The sequence below is a fragment of the Platichthys flesus genome, chromosome 19 (genome assembly GCF_949316205.1).
Source record: "Platichthys flesus chromosome 19, fPlaFle2.1, whole genome shotgun sequence".
Taxonomy (NCBI): Eukaryota; Metazoa; Chordata; class Actinopteri; order Pleuronectiformes; family Pleuronectidae; genus Platichthys; species Platichthys flesus.
The window spans coordinates 15,915,332-15,937,905 of NC_084963.1; the positions used below are offsets into that span (position 1 = coordinate 15,915,332).

Sequence of the window (22,574 nt, forward strand, 5' to 3'; positions counted from 1 at the left end):
GTTGGACTATTATACATTTTATCCAAATAATGTAAATCTAAATAAATTAAGATATATAAATAAATGAAATGTTTCATGACTCATTTGTTGATCCCACTGTTATCACTCTACTGGTCAAATGATTGTTTATACAAGCTTCTCAATCTCTCTTGTTTTAATGGTTTTCTACTTCATATGTTTGGGAGATTTTTGACCACAGCGTTTTTCTTTGGTATTTTTTGAATGTTTGTAGCCGTTTTTGTGCTCTTCTCTGGATGGAGACTTTTTTGATTGAAAAATGTTCCACCACCCATTCAGTCCAGCCATGTACAGACTTCTACCAAAATTGTTCAACCTTAAACGAGGAAGCAAACAACGCTCAACAAGTATGACTGAGTTAACCTTAGTTCATTCTTGAAAATCCTTGATCGGAAACTCATGTCACCAACACGAGAGGGGTGAATCAATGATAACCTCATGCGACATCCCAGTAAACAATAAACATCCTTAGCTTGACGTGTCCAATTCATCATCTGTTATTTAGTTTCCTTAAGGAGGGGCACATTTCAGGTTTACGCAGTTTACTAATAATCATGGAGACATCTGACCTTCCAAATTCAAATCTCACAGTTGCTGCTCCTGGTCTTAAACAACATGATATGGGCACTGTGTTACTGTGAGTAAACCATCGGGTAGAACGAAGACACACCAACTGTGCTCAAGAAATCACTTTTTGTGTTTGTTACTTGCATTTTGCATTTTTGAAGGTTAAATATGCAGACATCTATTATCTATTATGCTAATTACTATAATCACCATGTCCTCAGATTCAAAACAGGTTATATGGAATTTGTAGGGTGTGACATGAAGGTCAAATAGGACACACCCATCTGTAACAGTACTGAGTCATTGTTGTGTACAGATTTTTCACAAACTACGTAAAGGTTAATGTGACCACCTATGATTATAAATACATGCCACATGAAAAGGACTTAATGACGTCAACATAGTAACTAAGCCAATTAATCACGACCATGGTTCACTCTTTTTCTTTGTGACGTTAATTCTTGCTCTTTATTGCGCTGTAGTTTAGGCTTCAACTCACTTGTAAAGGAAAACATGTGGAAACATTTTTTAACCACTAGAAACAGCAAGACCTTAATAAATGTTATAAAATAACAACACAAACTTAACAATAATCAGAACCTTCAAAATACATAGTACTGTACGTGTCAGTAATTTTAAATAATGACATAATAAAATTACTACAGTGTATTTTGAAATGGTCCAAATACCTTAATTTATTTGACATAAATAAACTAAATCGTTCCTGTTTGCTCAGATCATCTTAACTTACAGTTAACAGGTTAAATCAACACAACTGAGAACTTTAATTTGAAAAACCATAATTAATTTGTGTGTCAGCAATAAACAATTGTTTTCCTTCTGTATGATCAAAACACCTCGGCTGGAAGGAGACAGATTGTGACAGCTGAACCCCAGGATGCTACATGCACTGTATCAAAGGTAGAATGGCATCCAGGAGATTTGGCTACAGGCTCCACCATCTTTTTATACAGTCAATAGAAGGTCATCGTCCTTCTATTGACTCCGTTTTCAGCATGTAATTATTAACGACTGGCTGTCAAGTAAGATATAGATAGATTAATCTTGACTAAAAGTTTTGTATACATGTATTCCTACATAATAATGTTGAATAATGGCAGTTACACCATGAGAAAACACTGCATGCCTGGATTCAAATGTTGTTGAGGATTTAAATAAATATGAATTAAATAAATAAAGGATTTATCTATCTCGATCAATTTGAGAGTGACAGTGGGTTCATTTTTATAGTCATACACTTAAACCATGAGGATGTGGTATGGCTGAAAATGTATTGCATCAATATATATAACCATTATTAGTGTATTGTCTATATACGCAGAGAGTGCTACAGTTAGATTCTTCTGGATTTTTCGATGTACATACAATCAGTTTTGTGTTCTGATAATAGACTCACGCGCGTCACTCCTTTTTCTTCTTTTATCGTGGGTAAATAGTTAAGATTCATGGATGAGAGGAAGAGATATGAAACATATCTGATGTCACAGTGAGTCCGGCTGCGTCCTCTGCAGATTCAGAGATGGCACCATTTATCAGTTCCATGCTTGTTTCCTTGATCAGGCATGGTAACTGCATAGAATGGGTTCTCACTCGCCCAGTGCAACTGTGGTAGGGTCATCAATAACTGTGAAGAATAAAACCAGAGAAAACTGTAGTACAAGTTTAAAAAAAAAGACATTGGTGTGCTTAATACTGGTGCGCTTACATTATCATGGTCACAAGTGGACAGCTCTAAAGAGCCCTGAGGATAAAAGTGTACTTTGTGAACCTAATTAGTTTCTGTACAAGTACTTTTTGAACAATATTATGACAATAATGTTAACTGTGATAATTTTGAATAATCGTGGTATGACATTTTCACACAGTTTCAACTCTAAATCAAATTAAATAGTTATTAAACTTTGTACGGCACACTTATTCACTCAGCCCTACCTTGCCCATATCTCTGGCACAAACACAGACACAAACACATTGTCTGTTACAGTCGGACTGATAAACCTATAATCAGTCTTTGTGACGGGAGATGACGTATGTTTGGTACTGAATATAGTTTGCCTGGATATTTGAGATCGTCTTACGACTAATGACTGGATCATTTGAGGACTGGGAATATTTGCAAATGGAGCAGAGAAGTGACATCCAATCAGATTTAGTACTGTCGAAGCGGCTTCCAGGAAGAAGTGGTCTTCAATAAAAATGGCTTGCCATGGACATAGTTTCCTGGTAACACACGCACACCTGCCAAATTAGAATTCCAGTTGGAAACCACAGCACGCATCACACCCCCTTGGCATTTGAAACTATTCATACATGTATCCGTCAAGGGTGTGAAAACATCTTGATACTGGTTTTATTCACCTGCTGAAGAGGGAAATATATTTCACACATTGAAACAGAAGAGCACCTTGATAAGCTGTGGAGGCTTACACGTTTATACTCCAGTATTTTAGTTGCATTTACATTCAGCCATGTGTCTTTGCTGGGCTGATTGTAATTTTCATAACTCTACCTAATCCGTCTTTGCAAAGTTCATTTCAAGCCTCACTGAGTTGACATCTGAGATTATGTCAAACTCTCTTTGTGGATCGTTGAGGGTAAAAAAGTTGGCAGTGACTCATCAGATGCTCTGTATAGCCATGACACAATGGTGAAGGGTGGAGCGTCGCTGGGAAAACGGTCGACTTACGGTCCAGTAGAAAAAGAGACTGCTGCAATCACACAATGAGTTCTAAAAAAAGAGTGAAATATTTTTCAGCTTTGATTATTGATAACAATTATTGACCCACATCTGCTTTTATATATATATATATATATATATATATATATATTTGTTAGGGTTAGGGTCACTAACCCTAACCCTTTTGGTCACTTTAAAATTTTCATTACAATTTTAGTTGAAACTTTTCCACTCGTGTTTTGTCAGACAGTGGTATTGAAGAGAATTCACACTCTGACAAATAAAACGACTCTTCTCGGAATCAAAAAAATCCTGAATGCTGCACTCTTATTTTAGATGTGCCCATACTGGTGCTTAATTTATACTTTAGTTCCGTTTTCATGTTAACGTGAAATACTGCCACACTTTCAAACGTTTAACTTCAGGCATTTTGTTGTCTTTTCAACTCTTGTTTGAGGGAGCTACCAGTTAACCGCAGGCTAATGTTACGTGCAGCCGGAGCCATGTAGAGAGTGTGTTCCCACCAGAGTTAAGTGTAAGGTTAACCTGACATGTGTAGTGATTCTTATATTGCCTGAAAACAGGGTGCTATTTCAGTGCATGGCTCAGGCACCGAAAACTTGGCTTGTGATTTGGTCTGGTGGGTAAGACAGGGTAAGAACCGGTGCCTGATTGGCAACAGATTTCAGTATCCAACCCTGGGTGTCAGTGTATCACCTTTGGCACTGATAAAATGTGAAGCTCAATTTTATTTTTATTTAATACATAATGAAACCTCTGATCTGTCCTTTCTGGTTAATGGCCTGAGTGAAGCCAAATAGTCTTATTCACCCTCTGGGGGATGGCTGCAGTTTATGTCCTAAACTCCATCTCCTCCATGATAGTGGATGGGACATCAACAAATCAAATAAATCATTTTTATTTGCTGTTTTGAAAACAGTTTGTAACTTCTTGATCAAGACTAACTCGTGAATTGTGAAGCGTGTTTAATGGCGTGACCCAGATAGCATGGGGGCAACATTTCTGCACAGACTCTGTCTCCAAATTATGTAAAAATGGAAAGATAACAGTTCCTGTCTCAGGGATATTTTAGCTTAATTTAATATGGTCTTGGCCATATTAACCTGCGATCATTTAACAGATTAATCAGAGATCGTTGTACAGGCTCACACTAGAACAAAATGCAGCTGCTAGACTAAACTAATTCTCAAAGAAGAGGAAACATTACGCGAACCACACTGGGAATCAATTCCTTTCAGATTTGATTTTAAGATTCAATAGATTTGATTGACTTTTACAGTGTTAAACACAAAGGCTCCAGAATACCTTTTTAGAGTTAGGGATCAGACGAGAGTATTCTTCGTGCTCCTATGTCTGACTTGCCTTTGCTGTTGGAGAATATGAGGGCGGCCCTGAGGAGTTCAATCTACTTATTGTGACTTGTCTATAAGTCACTGGTAACATTGGTTTAAAAAAAAGAAAAACATTCACGACTGCTGGAAACACAGATGCAGAGACAAAGTTACACAGAGCCACCATTGTAAAAGCTGGACCCGGACAACTTCCTCGCTTGTTTTTTCATATATAAAAAGTCACCAGCATAACCTGTTCTCTGGGACATCTCTTGACCAAATTCCTGCCTTCCTCTGTACACAAACAACCACACTCCTGAACAATATCTGTAGCATTTGACACCCAGGTGCTTTATGTACCGACTTAAACTTGTAACCTTGTGTGTTTGCCGTTCTAATCAATCAAATTATCAGTTGATGTTTGATGACACAGCCCACATTATATAATAGGACCATTATGTATTTTGAGTCACAGCGGTATTTATCTTGCTTAGCTTTGATGTCACCTGCAGTCATGTTCCTGTTGACCTCAATGGGTACAAGCAAGAACAGTGCGTGACTTATGCTGCTCTTTCCACGATAAAGAATGAACCGACGAAACAACATATTCTAGCCAAATATATAATTACAGCTTCTTAATAAAGCTTGACTCAGAGCTGCACATCATGAGTAGTTAACCACCCAGAGTAATCCCATTGCTGTGTGTGGCAATTTCTCTGAACAATTAACAGTTAAAACAACTAATTATCAACTAATTAAACGATGGAAAAATAATTCATATCGATTATGAAATCCTGTAAAAGATGAGACGCGATATCTCAATAGATATTTCTAATCTTTTATCTCATATATAGCTGAAACCTTTGTTGAGACTTTGTCATGTGAAATGCTGAGAGGAAAACATGCAATGGAAAAACTACATGGGATTCTAAGGTAAACTGTGGGTGGGAAGCTCTTCACTCAACACTCTTTGTGTTTGCTGGAGAGTTAAATTCTTGTAGGCTTCTTTTGTTGTTTTTTTCGTTGAAGGGACAGCATTTATTTCCATGCCTTGGAACCAGAAGCATGTAACGATTAGTGTTGCACTGCTTTTAGTTCAGTTTATTTATCTCAGGTACAGTACATATAAAAAACATTTACGTAAATACGCCATGATTTGCCTAAAGCCAATATATAGTTTTTTTTAGGTATTTTGTACTTGGCCTTGTGAAAAGTTGGAAGCCTAGAATCAAGACACAAGTTTGAAATAAAAGTAATCTTGTAAAACATGGGACATTTTTAGGGTAGACGTAGACAGCAAAACTACTGGTTCAACAAAGCAGCAACAACCAGTTACAGTTTAAATAACAGAACAGCTCTGCTAAAACAGACATAGACATGAGCATAGACACAAAACCAGACATGTCAGAAACAAAACCTTTAGCACATTTAGTTGCCTCTAAGTTATATATTGACAGCCATCTGTTAGATGATGACAGTATCTGTACTACTGCTGACAGGTTTATTGGCTTGGAAGCCAATGTCTTAATTGACTAGAAATAATTTGTATTTGACACTGACTTGTATTGTCAGTGCCTAACAAATTTAGTGGGGTAGTGGCCAAGCAACTAACAATTTAAGAGATTAGACATGTATTTGGATTTTGAGATTAGATTGTCCCAGCTCAAAGATTAACAGTATTTTTCAATGGTGAAAACTGAAAGTTATTCTACTTATGCAAACCTCAGTTATAATCGAGATGCTTGAATCCATCACAATCTCAAGGTATTTAAAGGCTCTGTCAATTCCGTGTCTTGTTCAAGAACAATATGTGGCTCAAATGTATTGCCAGCTGTCTTTGGGAAGTAAAGGCTAAGGGTTTTGGACATAAGATGTAGTAGACAGCAGCTGTTTAGTGATATGGGCTGTCGCATTAGTTAACACAATCTGGCTTTCTGTGTACATACAATATATTACAGTGTTGTCAGTATATAGTTGAGTCTCTAATCAAATCAAACATCTATATCTATTACAATCATATATAGACAAAATAGATGAGGGCCCAATATGGTTCCTTGTGGGTGAGTAAGAGAAGTCGATGATGGTTGTTGAGATCAGTAAAGAAGACTACTGGCATCAAGAGGAAAAACTAAAAGTAGATCAATTTAAAAATATGACAGCATGGTTTACAGAAGTGGTCACCAACCTTTTAGAGATCAAGATAACTTTTTAATTCCAGACTTAAGCCGAGATCTACCACCCTGATATCTTCCCAAAACCCACTCAGGAGGGTCATATTTAAAAAAAATTGCAATTTCTGTTATCGGCTGAATGTACAAGCCTAAATATATTCAAAATTAACGGCAGTTATGGAACTTTATCTATTCAATGCACAATATTTGCATTCAATTCAAATCATAATTCCCGCATCTGTTAAGTGCACAATATTTAGCTTCTCAGTTCAGCAATGTGTTTTGCAGAGGAGCTGCTACTGCAAATATTTCCCAATAAACCCCCTTTTTAAACAAATGAATAGATTCCATCAACAGAAACACTGGAGTGATTTTATTTTGAAATGCATACAGAAAGTGACATAAATGCATTGGATAAACACTAAAGCTCAGTTGAAAGAAGGTGTTCTCTATTTGTTCTGCAGTAAAACACAATGTTTATCTGTCTCTGACACAAACTTATTCACACGATCCACAGCTCCAACAATACCACACTTGTTCAACATTGATTTAAGCTTCTCTACAAGGAAGCAGCTAGTTGTTTACCACGTTTGGCGCTAAAATTAAAAAACAATTAGAAAGTCAATTGTCCTATATGTACATTTTCTTCAATACTGCCTGTATGCAGAGCTCGGTGAAACAACCAAACATTCCATCCTTGTGATCATGTGCCATGTGGTTTGTCATAGGCAAAAACCTCTCCCAACATCGGAGTTTGGCTGCAGCCTCCAATGGACTAGTCCTGTTTACTTTACTCACAGAAAAACTATAGAGCTTTTCAATCAAGCAAATTTGACTGGTCTCTTAAAATGTTTCCACTGATTTCCACACCATTTGCATTCCTAGTTTATGATGTCCCCTTTTCTTTATCTGCTCTCAGATTATCCAGCATTACCTCTATTTTTGCTAATTGTATCTCGGAAAAAGCTAACTTTAGCCAGTGTGTTCCATAACACAATGAATTTGAGTTATGATATTTCACTTTTAGAGTTATTTTCAGGGCAATCCCTCACTATTTCCACAATAGATGTTGTGATGCTAACCTTGTTAGAGTAACACAACAAACAAGTTATTACAGTCAACTATGTGTGTTATAATGAGAAGGTGAGGTTGGCGTGTAAATCATACTGCCAAGTTCATGCAGATGTTCATGTACGAATGCTGAAAGAAAAGTGCTCTGTGAATGAAAGCCTACCTTTCCTTGTAGTAGGAAGAGAGCAAAGTGCGGATCTCTAAAGATAAATCAGGGGCCACGAGACCGTCTCCGGGAGACGAGGGTGTCACTTAGATAAAAGAAAAGAAAAAGAAAAATCATTTGAATCACTTAATTTGATTGTAAAACACATCATGTCAAACTCTTCATCGAGTATTTCAAATAATACTTTTTGACTTGAATGTCAAAGTTGATTACTGATTATAGGGGATTCTGAGAAACATCACTAGATTTACTGCATAGATTGCCGTCTCTTCCTTCTGACCGTTTTCATTTCTCAAGCTATCTTTGCCAAGCTATGTTTTTGTTAACCTGTATTAACGTCTGCAGCATCTGCCCTATTCTCCCAGGTTGTTGTTGAGCCATTTATAGCTTTTAGATCCTGTGATTTGCTTAAACCTGTCCGTCGACTTTCTTGCCAGGCATCACTCCTGCTTTCTGCAGGGGAAGACAAAGCCTGCACAAATTTCATTTGAAGTTTTATTAGGATGTCTGACTAGCATAGTGAAGAGTTGTTCAGGTGTAAGTTAACCACATTTTGATAGACAACTAACTGCACCCTGATATCAATATTTATGCAGTTTAATTTTAAATTCACACGAATGTGAAACTGTAAAACACATAAAATTTGACAGGCGGAACTGCTGGTAAAGGCCCTTAGGACTTCGTTTGATGGGAGGTGCCAGTGTGAGAATATGTCAAGCATCACTCTGCTTGTGTTACACTACCTATTTCATGGTATAGCGATCCCTGCCTCACCACGATGGATTTCCTTGGGCTCGGCATTTCAATCTTCATGAGGTGATGACAACACTGCCTCCACTGGCCTGCAACAAACAGTGTGAGCGGTGATTCAAAACACATGAGACTTAAAAAAACTTTTGTCATCAATTGATTTACAACCTGCTTCTCTCTGACTCCATTAAACTGTCACATTGTGTTTACATGATTTGCAAGCTGGTCGAATCCCAAGAATTAGTAAAGTCTAAGATTCTGTGATATTAATTAATGAGGTGATATATTATATAACATATCACGACAAACCGTTCCACGTATTGAAATTTACCTTTTGCTGCACGATAATTATTTCGGTTTTCCTTGGGATCGTGTCTGAGTAACATTAACCTTAAAAACTGCTGGAACTTTGAGCAGATTCTTTAACTTCACAGGATAAACTATAATCCCTGAAAAAATGGTGCACACAGACAGCTGTACATTTAAACATATCCTCAACACAGTTGAAGGGATGATAATAAATCTAAATAAGGCTCCCATACACTGGGAACTGTATTCACTATCATGCAATGTAAGATATGTATACAAAGGACAAAAATAGCAAGAATTAACTCCCACGTTTTTGTCAATGTGCATTTGTAAAGGCCTGAATATCAGTGTACTTCATCATTTCTCTACAAAGTTAAATGACAAGTGCGCAGACAAGCACTTGTTTACGATACTGCTGTCATTACAGATACTGCAGATACTGCTGTCATTACAGATTCAGAGAAACACTCCAACATGTTCCTCGAATGTTAACCAAAAGACACAACAAAATAAGTTTGGAAATACTTTCTAAATTCATTTTTATAAGACAAATGATTACATTATAGAACATTCGACTCCATTCGATTCCAAAATACTCCCTATATGTACAATAATAGCCCCAAGGTGCAAAGTATTTCATTCATTTAGCATTAACAGGCTTGTTCTTTAGAGACACACCCTTGGCACAAAGGGTGTGTATCTAAGTATGTCTCTTGCATAAAAAAAAAGTCAAACACACTTAATTGATATTCGTAAAACAGACCATTGTTTATTATTGCTTTGGGTGTGTACGGTAAGATTATCCATGCAGTTAGATTAACAACAGTGAAGCATCTGAAACAGTTTTCAAACAAATAGCTTCTCTAATCATGACGCAAGGCGAAATAAAAGAACTGCACAGGCCTTTAGAGCCTAAGGGATCGAGGCACTGCTGGCTAAGACATCCAAAACACGACTGCAGACAGACAGACAAGACAACTAAATAAAGTAACCTGCTGTATAGTGGCCTGTATACACTAAAGTTATAGTTGCTCTGTAACCTGATATGATTCTCCTAAATATACCTACTAGGAAATGTATCCATCAATTTAGTTTCATGGGGTCTTAACACCCGAGGACACCTTATTGAAAATAAAGGTCTTCTGCACAATTCAGGTTACCAACTACCAGTAGATGTAAGCAGGTGTTAGTGGCCACCAGCAGATGTAAGGGACATACTGGGGTTATAATCTATGATACATGCCGAACTTGAGAGGACGCTGAAGCTAAAGGTAAATCTGACTGGCTACTGGCTTGTAAGGTAGTACTATGAGAGCCATGTGGCCCACTTAGTAGATCTACTGCACTACCTCAATAACTTTGTTCTTGGACCCATGTTTCCAGCAGCTTGTTTCTCACAAGATAGCTTGTCAGCCTTTGGACTATGACGCTATAGAAGATTTTGCATCCTAAAGTGAGAAGACTGATGGATCAAAATTTGGCAGATGTTTGAGGATTCCTCCGCTTTTGGTATCAGTACTCCTCCAGCTCAGCGCCAAGCTTTGGGTATTGTTTGCTTCACCCATGCCACTCTCAATAATTTCCACAAGAAGCGTAGAACATCAGGAACATTTTTGTATACCCTGGACTGGACAATGTTCAGGCCTGGGGCTGATGATGCCCTCACTGTGTTCTCCACTTCTTTCCTTTTCGAAGGACTTACATCCATTGAGTGTACTGGCAGCTCAATGGGTGGGATATTAGAATAGCTATCGGATCATTACTTTTTGGGTCAGAGTTTGTTCTTTCCAGTTGCTTCTCTGCGTCCTGCTTTGAGGGGCTCAGGGTTCCTCCCTTCTTTGTGGTCAAGAGATATTTCACGACCTTGAAGGGGTCTTTAAAAAAAGCTATTTTCTTTTCCTGGCTGTAGTTAGGCGCTCTTGTTGTCTTACGGTTGTCACTCAGTTCTTGATGTTCTCCTGCCGAATGTTCATTCCCTCCTTCTGTTCCTCTGATGCTTTCTTCCACTGCTTTTTAAGTTGCCTCATCTCTTGTACTAGGCATTCTATTGCCAGCTGCCTTCTGGACTTGGTTTCCTTCGTTGTGTGATCCGTTCTTTCTGTGTCATTACAAAATGTTCCGCTCCATAGTCATAGATGACGTTACCCATCCTTTCGAGTTTTGTCTCAACTCTTCCTTTATCTTTTCCAGGACAGTGCTTAGATCTGCTTTTATGGCCTCCCATTTAGCTTTTTCTGATGCTCCAGGCCAGTTTACCTTTGGCTTGTTTTGTAAAGGTTTCTTCGCCCTTGTTGGTTATCCTGGCTGAGTAGGCCTGGCTGAATAGACTGAAAGTACTGATTAATGCTTGATCCCTGCTCTTATTCGATCAAGCACCTCTTCTTTCCTTGGTTTATTTTTAGGTCCTTTGCCAGTGTTATTTTCCTTAAGCCACAGGGACACAGCTGGGCCTTCTTGTCTGAATCTGTCGTGTGAGGTTCTTGATTTGTGCTTGTCTTCCTCTTTGTCATTTCCATTCGATGGTCATTAGCCGTGTGGACTGTTAGTGAGTTGTCTTCTGTCCCCACTCTAGCTTACTGTTTGGGTATTTTTTGTTGAGCTGCTTTCATACCAATTGGCGACTGTCTTTGAATACCAATTCCTATAGGATCCTGCTAGTATGGGTAGCCTAAACCATGCTGCGGGAAGGTCTTCAGCACAATTTAGGGTTACAGGCTACCTTACAAGATATAAAAAAGTCTTAAAAGTCTAATAAACATATTACAATGTTTCTACAGCTAGATGGATGATTGGTTGTACGGAATGTACGAACAATCTGCCCCCCCCCCCCCCCCCCGACAAATTTTACATCAAATGTGATGGTTTTTATTTATTATTTTGATGCTCTCCACATGAAGGTACTAAGGCGTGTGTGGTGAGAGCTGATTAAAGCCATTACAGTATCCAGGAGGTTCCACCGGTCAACAAGAGACTATGCTTCTCAGCTCCTATCTAATCTCTCACACCAGCTGAATTCATATTAATGTTCCTGGATAAATGGGGCGTTGCTTCTTCTGCAGCAATGATGGTGTACACACACACCTGTCTGTAGGTGTAGGTGTGTGTGTGCGTATTTGTGTGTGTGTGTGTGTGTGTGTGTGTGTGTGTGTGTGTGTGTCACTTTAACATGCCCTGGCTATGAGCTCCATGTCACGTCTCGTGTTGTGTGTGGCAGGTGAACTGTGTGCGTGCAAAATGTTGGACTTTTTTTCAACGCATTTAAATACATGCCTCATAAACTCTAGAGCGTATCACACACTGAAAAACTAAACTTCAATACTGTTCAGACCCTAATAACCTCTGATTAGTGATGGTGAAATTTGTCACAAAATCACAAAATGTCTAAAGTGAGCGAAGGTCAGCGAGGGAGTGGGAACATGAGGCAGGGTGATACAGCAATGACTGATTGTACGTCAGTCGACAGGTTGGTGGTATGTAGGGCAAATAGAAATCTTTGCAATTGCACTTGGACGATGGACAAAACATGCGTCTGAAGTGAGACAGATATCTGAGTATCCAGGGGTCACAAAAAGGTGATGAACCTGGGGATGACAGGCCAGTTTGTCAGTGTCAAAGTTTGTAAAAACCTGAATCAAATAAAGTAATCAACACATCGTGTAATGATGCCTAGGGCGCTAAATGTTACCTTATGTTGTAGCTATGTCAGATTGTAGCACAAGAAGATAATGTTTCTAGCTGAAATGTCAAAATGTCACATACTCCCCTTAACCTTTAGTTTCCTCTATGTAGATTTGGTTTTATTCCGCCACATGGCTTGATGTCACACATCTTAAATACATATAAATATTGTAAGTTAATACTGCAATACATAGAAACTGACTTCAGAGATTTCATCTTAGCAATTCCACACGACTGTGTCACACGTGTGTAAACTTTTTACCAGCACAGAGACAGACTGCATGGTTGGACAGATAGAGAGAGAGACATAATTAAATTCTGGTTTCGTGGAGAGCGGATCAGGAAGTGCTAAATAATAAAAATGATTTCGGGGAGACGTGACGACAAATATTTTCTTTGTGACATTCCACACTGCACCACAGACAAAACATGTAAGAATGTTGTCTTGCGAGAATCTGCAGTTACATGTTGTTTTACGTTCTGCAACACATTATACAATTCAAGACCGAGACAAATTAGGTTAAGATGTACGGTATGCAACTTCTCCTGGGGTCATATAGAAACATGTGGCGTAAGATTCCACATCCCCTGCAAAAATAAAAAGGTGGTTTATCGTGAAATACTTTTTATTGTGAAAGAAACGATTAATGTTCAAGTATTTCTCAAAGGATTTCAGAAGCGTGTTTGTCTTAATGTGTGTGTTTGTATTTGGCTCTTCTTTGCTTGTCTTGAGCTTGATATGAAGACTGATACCGCTCTCATGTCAACAAGGGTTTTCACAAGCATCCAGGATGTCACTGTGGTTTGTCAAAAAAAGCCATGAATAAAGCAAAGCATTTCCTAAAATCTGCTCCATACTGATATAGAATGTTGAATCAAAATTCCTGACCGTCAGTTATGAAGTTGTATTTCTTTATTGAACGTTAAGAGTTTATGGTTTCAGTCCGTTTTTTCATCCGTCGTCTTTTGTCCGCAGTCTCAAAAACCTACCCACATATTTAAGTGAAAACTGCTGCCAACTCAGGTCATGTCTCAGCAACAGAACAGGTGTCAGCAGTGTGGTGTGTTGTGTGCTTTGGGGGACAATATGGATCACTGTGGATAACTGCGAAGGCATGAACTATTGAACTGTACATATGCATTTCAATGCAGATGAAGAACAAAGACAACCTTCAGCTGGCTTCTTTTTATAATAATACCCGGCTGTGGAAACTTGGCTGAAGTACGAGTGTTTGCCAGTATAACAAAGGTGCCAACGTTTTTTGTGTGCTTGTCAGAACACTCTGCATGCTGTCAAAGCATAATCTAGTTACTCCAATTAAAGAAGACAATCAAAGATGATTACTTGGCCCTGCTGCCTAAATTCACACATAAAACTTTTTAAATAAAATAAGGGAACAAAAATAAACCTCATGTTACACTGTAAATTAAACCCTGCCCTGATGAAAGACCCAGTGTGAGCATCAGGTTTTCAGTACATGTGGAAAAATGAATGTATAAGTGCTGTCACGAGCCAAAATAAACATTTGTGCTGTTGTTCAACCAGGTCTCACTTATGTTGTAGATGTGTTGCACCAGGGCCTCGCTCCAGCGCTGCGTGTCTTCAGGTACGTGCATGGTCAGTGTGTAGGATACATCCTCTCCTTGACACTGTGTAGTCATGTGTATTCTCTGGGTATGAACAGCATCTCTCTCCAACGCACAGACAAGCGTATCCTGACAGAAATAAGAAAACAGAAACATGGAAAGTGTCGGAGTGAGTCAGTGTTGTTGTGGTTTCATTCGCATATCTAAGACATTACTGTACATGTAGCCACAATAGGACAGTTAGCCCAGATATACACTCAGATATCAGCAGCTTTCATGTTTATAGACCGAATAATCCAACAGTTTAAAATGGAGTTTAACAGGAGCTCAGAGTAAATCTACAACTGACACTTTTGCAATAAACACTTTAACAATAAAAAACAATAAAAATGCAATAGTACATTTTACAAAACTAGAATAAGTGCTCTGTTGTTGTATGCCTCAGCCAACCAGCAGTTTTGGTTCCTTCAGGTGTTCCTGTAATATTACATTCGCAATAATATACAATAACCTTTGACCAATCCAATCAGCCCCTCTTTGAGTCCAAGTGAAAACTGGTCAAAAGAAATTGCGACATCACGTTCACGAAGACAAAAGGGTGTTCTCTGAGGTCACGTGACCTTGACCTTTGACCATAAAAATCGAGTGGATATTTTGAAAGGATTCTCTTGAGGTGTTCTTAAGATAATGCTTTCACAGGGCTTAAATCACAGGGGGCTTGCAATGTCACCATAACCTTGACATTGGACCTTTGAGCATGAAATTGTAATCACTGCATATCTGACTCCAACTGAATTGGCTTTGTAGCAAATTTGAATACTTATCTTTGGAGGCATTCTTGAGACATCGTGTTGAAGGAGGGTGCGTATGAACCCCCCACAACATATCAGTAATGCAGTATATAGTGATTAATAAACAGTCAAATAAATAAAGGTGATCCAACGTCTTTAACAGAAGGAAGTTGCTTGAATTCTGTTCGTGCTTAGACCTAGGCCTCAACAAAAAGTATAATTACTTCTCAGCCATGAAGTTTTATATGAATGACAGGTGTAATTACCTAAAAGATTAGTGTTCAACATGTTCAACATGTTTCAAATGCGTTGTTCACTGCAGACGGAATGAAACATATGCGAGGCCCCAATAAAACATGTGTATCTTGTAAAGTGGTTGGATGGCAGAACATGACATGGGTCAGATGTGTCAACATTGTTGAGGTGGATACTGCTTGAAAGCTTGAATCAAGTCGACCCACATCTTTGAGGAGATACTGATTCGATGTTGTGTAGCACTAAGATAAAAAAAACAAAAACATAATGTGTTTGTTTGCTCTAAGTGACCTTATAGTTTTCAAAGTTGTCTATATGTGAACTCTATGTTAAAGCAGCATCCACATAGATCCCAAACTATTTGTTGGAGGAAAAGTCTCTTATTTGAGGGCTTTGGACAATAATCGGTGGAGAATATGAGTTCAAGAAATGATATCTTTTGTCTTCTTTGGATTAATAATAAGTGAGCTCTTTTCGCACTACTCCACAAATTCAGCTGTACAACATGATCTATAACAATGCCTTGTATTTCTGAAACTTATACAATGTGAGTGCGCCGGGGCAGGGGCGGGGCTACGGTGTGCTATCTGGAACCACACACACACTCGCCCGCTTCTTGTACTTCATGACGGCCTAATACGATGATGTTTTAAAAAATTATTGTGATTTAGTAACCCACCAACATGCAAAAGCGTGAGAGATGGCAGCTCTGCGTTAATCTCGCGATAAAAAAATTGACGGCGTTAAAATGGGTTTGCGTTAACGCTGTTAATAACGCGTTAAACTGACAGCACTAATAAATATAAAAGGAAAAAGTACAGTATTTCTCATTGGGAAGTATTTGACTGAGTCAATTTACTTTCCACCACCCTATTTGTAATGTTGTTTTGTTGTTATATGTACAATATGCCACTAGGGGTCTCTCAATCAAAACAATAGCAAAACAACTAGTCCTACATCGTTTGCACCTGAAGTATTAGCCGAGACACGCAAAGCCACAAGTGAAGTGGATATGATGCCATAAACGACCAAAATGTAACTTGAATCCAATTTGTGGATTTCTCCGGGTTTAAACATTGTTGTAAACATTTTGGAGTGTGTAAATAAAAATGTCAATAAAATATATAACATAGGTCTGGTACTGTTTAGACATTTTAATGAGGAATTATTACTTAAGAGTAGTCATTTATTTCATTTTTTGGTCAAAGATCCAGCAAGTCCTCTCATGCTTGAACTCTGTCCCCTAAAAAAGGGCTCCAGTTTCCCTGAGACCCTTAAAGAATATGATGGAATGGTTTGATGGTCAAAAAGCACCACTTGATTATTTTAAACTTATGTAACAGAAAGATAAATAAATCTGGTTTAAATATGAACAATGTTCCAATCTCTAGACGCTCACCACTACAATGGTGAGCGTCTATTAAGGAAATCCTTAATTAATTCACAAGTGCACTCTGGTGGCCTCAGCATGTTATGTCTTCTCTTTATTCATGAGGTGCTGCTCGTTCAGAACCAACCTTTCTGATGGGGATCACAAGTAATGGCTTCTCCTCGGACTCCGGCTCTTCTCCACTCTGATAGCAAAGGAGACTTTGTCCCCTGAGGACCCCATAGAGGTTTTCCCAGCAATCAAGGTCCTCTCCAAGCTGAATGAGAGCCGGGATAACAAGTTACACTGTGAGTGAGTGTTCACTAATACATCAGCAGATGGGAAAATATAAAGAAAATGTAGTCACCTTAACATCCAGTTGACCAAGTATGACTGGTTGAATCATGCACAGAGGCTGAGCAACCAAGCGGCAGCACATATTTCCATAGAGGGGCAACCAGTATGGACTGTCCTCTGGAAAGAACACAGATTTAAGGATTGACTTTCAGGAGAGGAGAGGAGAGGAGAGGAGAGGAGAGAAAGGATTTGTAACAGGGAAAATACAAGAGGGTAAGAGAAGAGGAGACTAATTATAGAGGAGATAAGTGGGTGAGAAGAGACAAGAGAAAGGAGAAGAGAGAGAGATGAGCTAAAGGAGAGGAAATAAAGGTAATTTAAGTGTAGAGGAGATAAAAAAGAGAGGAGATGAGAAGAACAGAGGAGACAAGAAAAAAGGAGAGGGGAGTAGAGGAGACAAGAAGAGATGGCGATCAGCTCAAGGATAGGAAACAACGGCGTAATTATAATAAGTGCAGAGGAGAGAAAAAGGGAAGAGATGAGAAGGAGAGAGGAGACATGAAAGTAAAAGAAGAGTAAAGTAGTGGAGGAGAAGAGGAGAGGTTGTTTAACTCACCCGCTGCCGCCAAGGACAAATCATGGGTCTTGAAACCCTCCTGCACATGTTCGATTCTCAGTGTGGTGTGAGCCAGCAGGTTGTACTTTGGGCCCCTTCAGGCAGAAAGCAGTGGGACAAATCTAATTAAAAAATTTTGTGTGAGTAAATCTCATCCATCAAACCATTCCTCTGTAATGTGGCTCTGAGGGGAAATTGTCAAACCTCACAGTTTAGACAGATGAGTGGATAAAAGTGGCGACGAGTACCCCTGGTGTACGCCTCCTCCACTGGAAGCAGACCCACAAACAGCTGCAGACTCGAACGCAGCACGGATCTTCTTCCCAGAGGAGCATCCCAGAGAGCCCCCCAGACGGCTCACTCTCCTGGGTCCTAGAGCCCCGGGGGAGAAATCCTCCACCACACAACAGCTGTAGAGCTCAACACGAATATGGAAGCCTGGATCCACCTCAGTGCTGCTCATACAAACACAGAGAGCGGAGGGGAGACATTTTCTGCATCACATGTAAAAAGTCTGAAACTCTAAGAAGTTCCCAGTGAATGTGACATACAATACGATCGTGTCTTCAAAGCAGATGTCAGTTAAGGTCCTGTCCACCATCACTAGGCCGGTGTCATAGATCTCTGTGCCACACTGAAGCAGGCAGAACACGGCACAGCGATGCAGCTCTGCAAACGAAGATGAAGAGGACAAGGCGAAAAAATTACCCAAAAGATATTTGCTGTAATAATTTTCATTCATTGAAGTCAGGGCTGGTGATAAAGATTTAAAAAAAAGATTCCATGATGTCCAGAAAAAGAGACTTTGCATTATAGTGATATTAAGGACCAGTCTGCATGAACTGTTTTTTTTTCAGCAACATTGCACAAAAACTACTGGACGGATTACCAGGAAACTTAGTGGAAGGTTGTGTACAGGTCAACGAAATGACTGCTCTTTGGAAGAAGCCGGATTTTATTGGTCCAACCTTTTGTCGTTCGAGATGCTTCAGTCCAGGTTAAAATACTTCCAGACCTGGTAAAATGCTCCATTTTCAGCAGGACTTTGAGGTTTCTCTGCTGTGTTACAACTGGAATTATAGACAACAGGCTCCTTTAATGCAGCTAGGAACAAAAAAGGTTTTGTTTTGCGGCTGTTAACAGTCTGAGGTGAACTCACTGAAACATGGTTTTCATTGGCTGCTCCCGGTCTCATTTTTAATTGTTTTGGACAATGGGGTAGCGTAAGCGCTTCCTAAGCTTTATAGTCGTCCTTCATTTAATAGAATACAAACCTGAGGAGTGAATCTTACGCAGTAGTAATGCCTTTATTCACAATACTGTCTTTCCAGTACTGTCAATGCAATTAACTCTGAAGGCCTAAATTGTGATTTTGTTAAGGTTCAGTGTTTTATTTGAAATGGATCTTTAAGCAGGAATTCAATGCAAAATAACCTTTGTGGGCTTTTCGCTATTTATAATTTTCTAAATTGACGGGCTGTGTTCGTTTAAGTTGCTCTTATCTCCAGCAGTAAAATAAAAACCTGCCATGCCAGGGGTTCAGAGCGACAGTGATGTGACCTGATGAATGGAAAAAGATCGTCTTCATCCACGGTCACACTGAGGTTCAGGAATCAGATTAAGTAATTGGAGTACGTGTTGCTTTGAGTGAGTTTGCAATGGGGAGAGAGAATGGCGAGATCATGAGCTGTGTGGCTTTGTGTCGCCATCTACCGTCCGGGTTCTGTAACTGTTTTTTACCTACAGCAAAATCATCCCCAATACACCAGAAAAAAAAAAACTCAAAAAGGAGACACTTAAATTAGCTAGACATTTCAGTATCCTGAAATGATCTATTCCACAGTGAATATGTTGGACTTTCCTATGAAAAATTGTAAACAGTGAAAATGTTGCACTTTACTTTGAAAAATCTCCAAATATATTCAGTAAAAATCGTTGATATTCACGTATGTAGGTAGACTTCAGCCCCTGTTTGACTGCCCAAATGACATCAAATCATGTATGAACTTAAAGTTACTCAAACTAGCAGATTTCCTCTGTCCTTTAAGCTGAGACTCATGTCAAGACCTATATCCCACTAAAAGATCTAGAGAGGTTGATCCATGCTTTCATAACCTCTCGACTTCACTACTGCAATCCTCTCTACGTGGGTCCAGACCAGTCGTCTATTCAACGCCTGCAACTCGTCCAAAAAACTGCTGCGTTTGTCACAGGATCGATTTAAAGTTTTTATCGTTAACTTTTTAATCTCTTATATTTAAATTGATTTCAGAAATTCACATCATTGAGTTCTGACTCACCTCCTTTGTTTTTGAAGTACTCTGAGTCTTTCCACATGAGCGGGACCCGAAGGTCTGCAGAGTGAAAATTGTAGTTAGGAGATAAGAACATCAGTTATTTTTGTCCATTTGTTGGAAGATGCTTTTGCTCCCACTCACCTGAAAGGGCTACTTTTCCGGTGCACGGCACTGCGTCTTCAGATGACCTGCAGGTAAAGATCACTGATCAACCACCCACACAAACAGTCAGGGGAAATAACATGGAGTAAGTCTCACTACACACATACACCTTTGTGGATTCTGCATGCACATGTGTAATGTTACATATAAATTATAGGCTAATTAATTTGGTAAACCCCCACTTCTAATGTATAATATTGACAAATGTCTGCCCTCTAGTGGCTGATAGCAGACATAACAATATCCACAATCACCTCACATACCTGTTTACCTGTATAACCTCCCTTTACACCCACCAATCGATTTTCCACAGTATTTACCCATGCATACAGTTTTGTGCGCCATCTGACCTGCGTCCTACTCCCCGTAGGATTTGAGCTTTCCTCCTCTTCTGCAGTTGGCTGAGCAGGGCCAGGATGCGGGCGTTGCAGGCCAGCAGGCTCTTTGAGGCCTCCAGGGCCTGCTCTCTTCGGGAACAGGCGGCCAGCAGCTTACTGGCACCCTCCCGCATCCGCACCTCCCTCTCAATGTGCCTTAGCAACTCCTTGTCCTGGAAAAAGATATTATTGTAACTAAACAGGAAGCTCAAAGTGTCCTGAGGATGGTAGTTAGGTTTATCAGGCCTTCAGGACCCAAACAGTTAAGGTGTCAGAGCATGGACACATTGCATTCTTAGCCCAGGCTACAGCACTGTAGACCTATAGGGATGTCAGTGACTGTCAGTTGATCCAGAACTTTGGTCCAGACTTAAATAAGTCGACAGCTCCTGAATGGTTTGGCACGTAGGTTTGAACATCCTGAGCCAGCACGGTTACGAGAACTCAGAACTGGTGTAGGTTACATTAGAGTTTACCACACTGGAATAAGTTCAATAAATTAAATCCCTGGACACAACCCAGCTGTCTTACAGGAGAGTTGGATGGAGATCAATCAATCGATCAAAGGGGCTTACGTCATCATTCTGACGATATAAAGTGAGCAAGAATGAAATCGGAGCGATGGAAAAACGATTTCAAAGACCGCGTAAGTGTGGAATCTTTTTGCTGATTATCTTTATCGTAGCATGTTTCAAAATGAGTGAACTATGTCTTGTACACAAACTGTTGTAAGCCTCTGAATCTTTTCAAATGTGATGACTATAAAAGTTTCATAATAATAATAATAGGTCGAATTGATTTTGCACCTTCCAAGGGACCCAACGCTGCTCAGCAGAGTTGGGAAGAAAACTTTAAAATGATAAACACAGCCTGAACATGAATGTCGCGCAAATGTTTCACTGCGGATATCATTAGATAGTGTGCTATTTGTTTGTGGATCCTATAAACTTGGACACAGTGTTTTGGGGCTTACCATGTATTAAAGAGCCAAACAGCACACGTGAGTCGAAGTTCAGCTTCAGGGATCAGAGGGTTGTTACATAATTCAGTGAAGTATTCAGAGCTTAAGCCTCGATACTGTGTTGTGTCTTTGTTATGAAGTTCCCCGAAGAATTAGCAATTACCAAAAACCTATGCTTTACTTTTGACCTTTAATTTATTTAATTTTTGGTTTCTTTCTTTTTTCATTATTGTAGAAATTAACAACAATTCAGATTAAGAAGTTAATATTAGTTGTTAAATATGCAAAAACATGTTTTACAAGACGTTTTTTTTCCCACATAAACAGAGAATTCAGTGAATTGGAATCATAATCACATCAATGCAAAGATCAGTTATCTGACATGTACCTCGTAGCTCTGAATAATGTTGAGTTTTATTCCAGACATCACCAGAATGAATTTCTATACTGGAGCACAATGCTCATATTAATCAGAAATACAAAACAGGGGAAAGCAAATCTCTTTTCACTGACCTGAGTGATTTCATTCATGTTCCTTCTCCACTGTGCCTCGGAGGTCGGCTCCAGTCCCTGAACAGTCAGCAGGCGGTGCAGTGAGCGGACTGACTAATCCTACAGCTGACTACAAGCGTTAAGAGTGGACCTGCAGACGGAGCCGCTAGTTACTCAACACACAGATCAAAAAACGGTCTTAAGCTTCACCACAAGAGGTTGCAGCAGGAGGGATTAGAGGAGTCTCAGACCTTAATGTGTCTCAGTCCCGCAGCTCCATCACTGGCCCCGGTGAATGTTAAACATATAGTGATTCACACAGAGTTTAACGGTAAAAGATTAAAGTACATTTTGATTATAGCATATAAAGTGATGGTGTCTGAGGGCTTCTGAGGTCATGAGGTGTGACGGCGTGAATCCGATTAGGTTATTGTATGGTGCAATAGCTTGAACCCTCAGAGTGTAAATCCCTCATGTGGTGCACAACCAGCACGTAAGCGGTGTTGTGAACATTCAAAGCAGAATCATTAAAACATTCGAGTGACGTCAGCCTTTCACGTGAGCCCCGTGACAACAGGTCACAACTGACA

At 39.4% G+C, this 22,574-nt stretch overlaps 1 protein-coding gene across 1 annotated transcript; it reads right to left on the reverse strand.

Annotated features, from left to right (window-relative positions):
- Positions 1–6: 6 nt before the first annotated feature.
- Positions 7–22,023, reverse strand: LOC133974638 (rhotekin-like). The gene is made up of 13 exons (XM_062412282.1): positions 22,006–22,023; positions 20,505–20,704; positions 20,134–20,180; positions 19,996–20,049; positions 18,247–18,364; positions 17,905–18,150; positions 17,696–17,790; positions 17,150–17,256; positions 16,931–17,059; positions 14,334–14,496; positions 8,787–8,885; positions 8,041–8,128; positions 7–2,230 (listed from the first exon to the last, which is right to left on the reverse strand). The coding sequence occupies exons 1-13, from the start codon at positions 22,021–22,023 to the stop codon at positions 2,224–2,226; spliced, it is 1,371 nt and encodes a 456-aa protein (XP_062268266.1). The 3' UTR covers positions 7–2,223.
- Positions 22,024–22,574: the final 551 nt, after the last annotated feature.

What these genes read in the sequence shown, in the direction of transcription:
- LOC133974638 (XM_062412282.1), bottom strand. An exon ending in TCCACTCATCTGTCTAAACT is followed by an intron (nt 17,791 to 17,904) that starts GTGAGGTTTGAC and finishes TTCTGCCTGAAG; the next exon opens with GGGCCCAAAGTACAACCTGC. An exon ending in ATCGCTATACCATGAAATAG is followed by an intron (nt 8,129 to 8,786) that starts GTAGTGTAACAC and finishes CTTTTATCTAAG; the next exon opens with TGACACCCTCGTCTCCCGGA.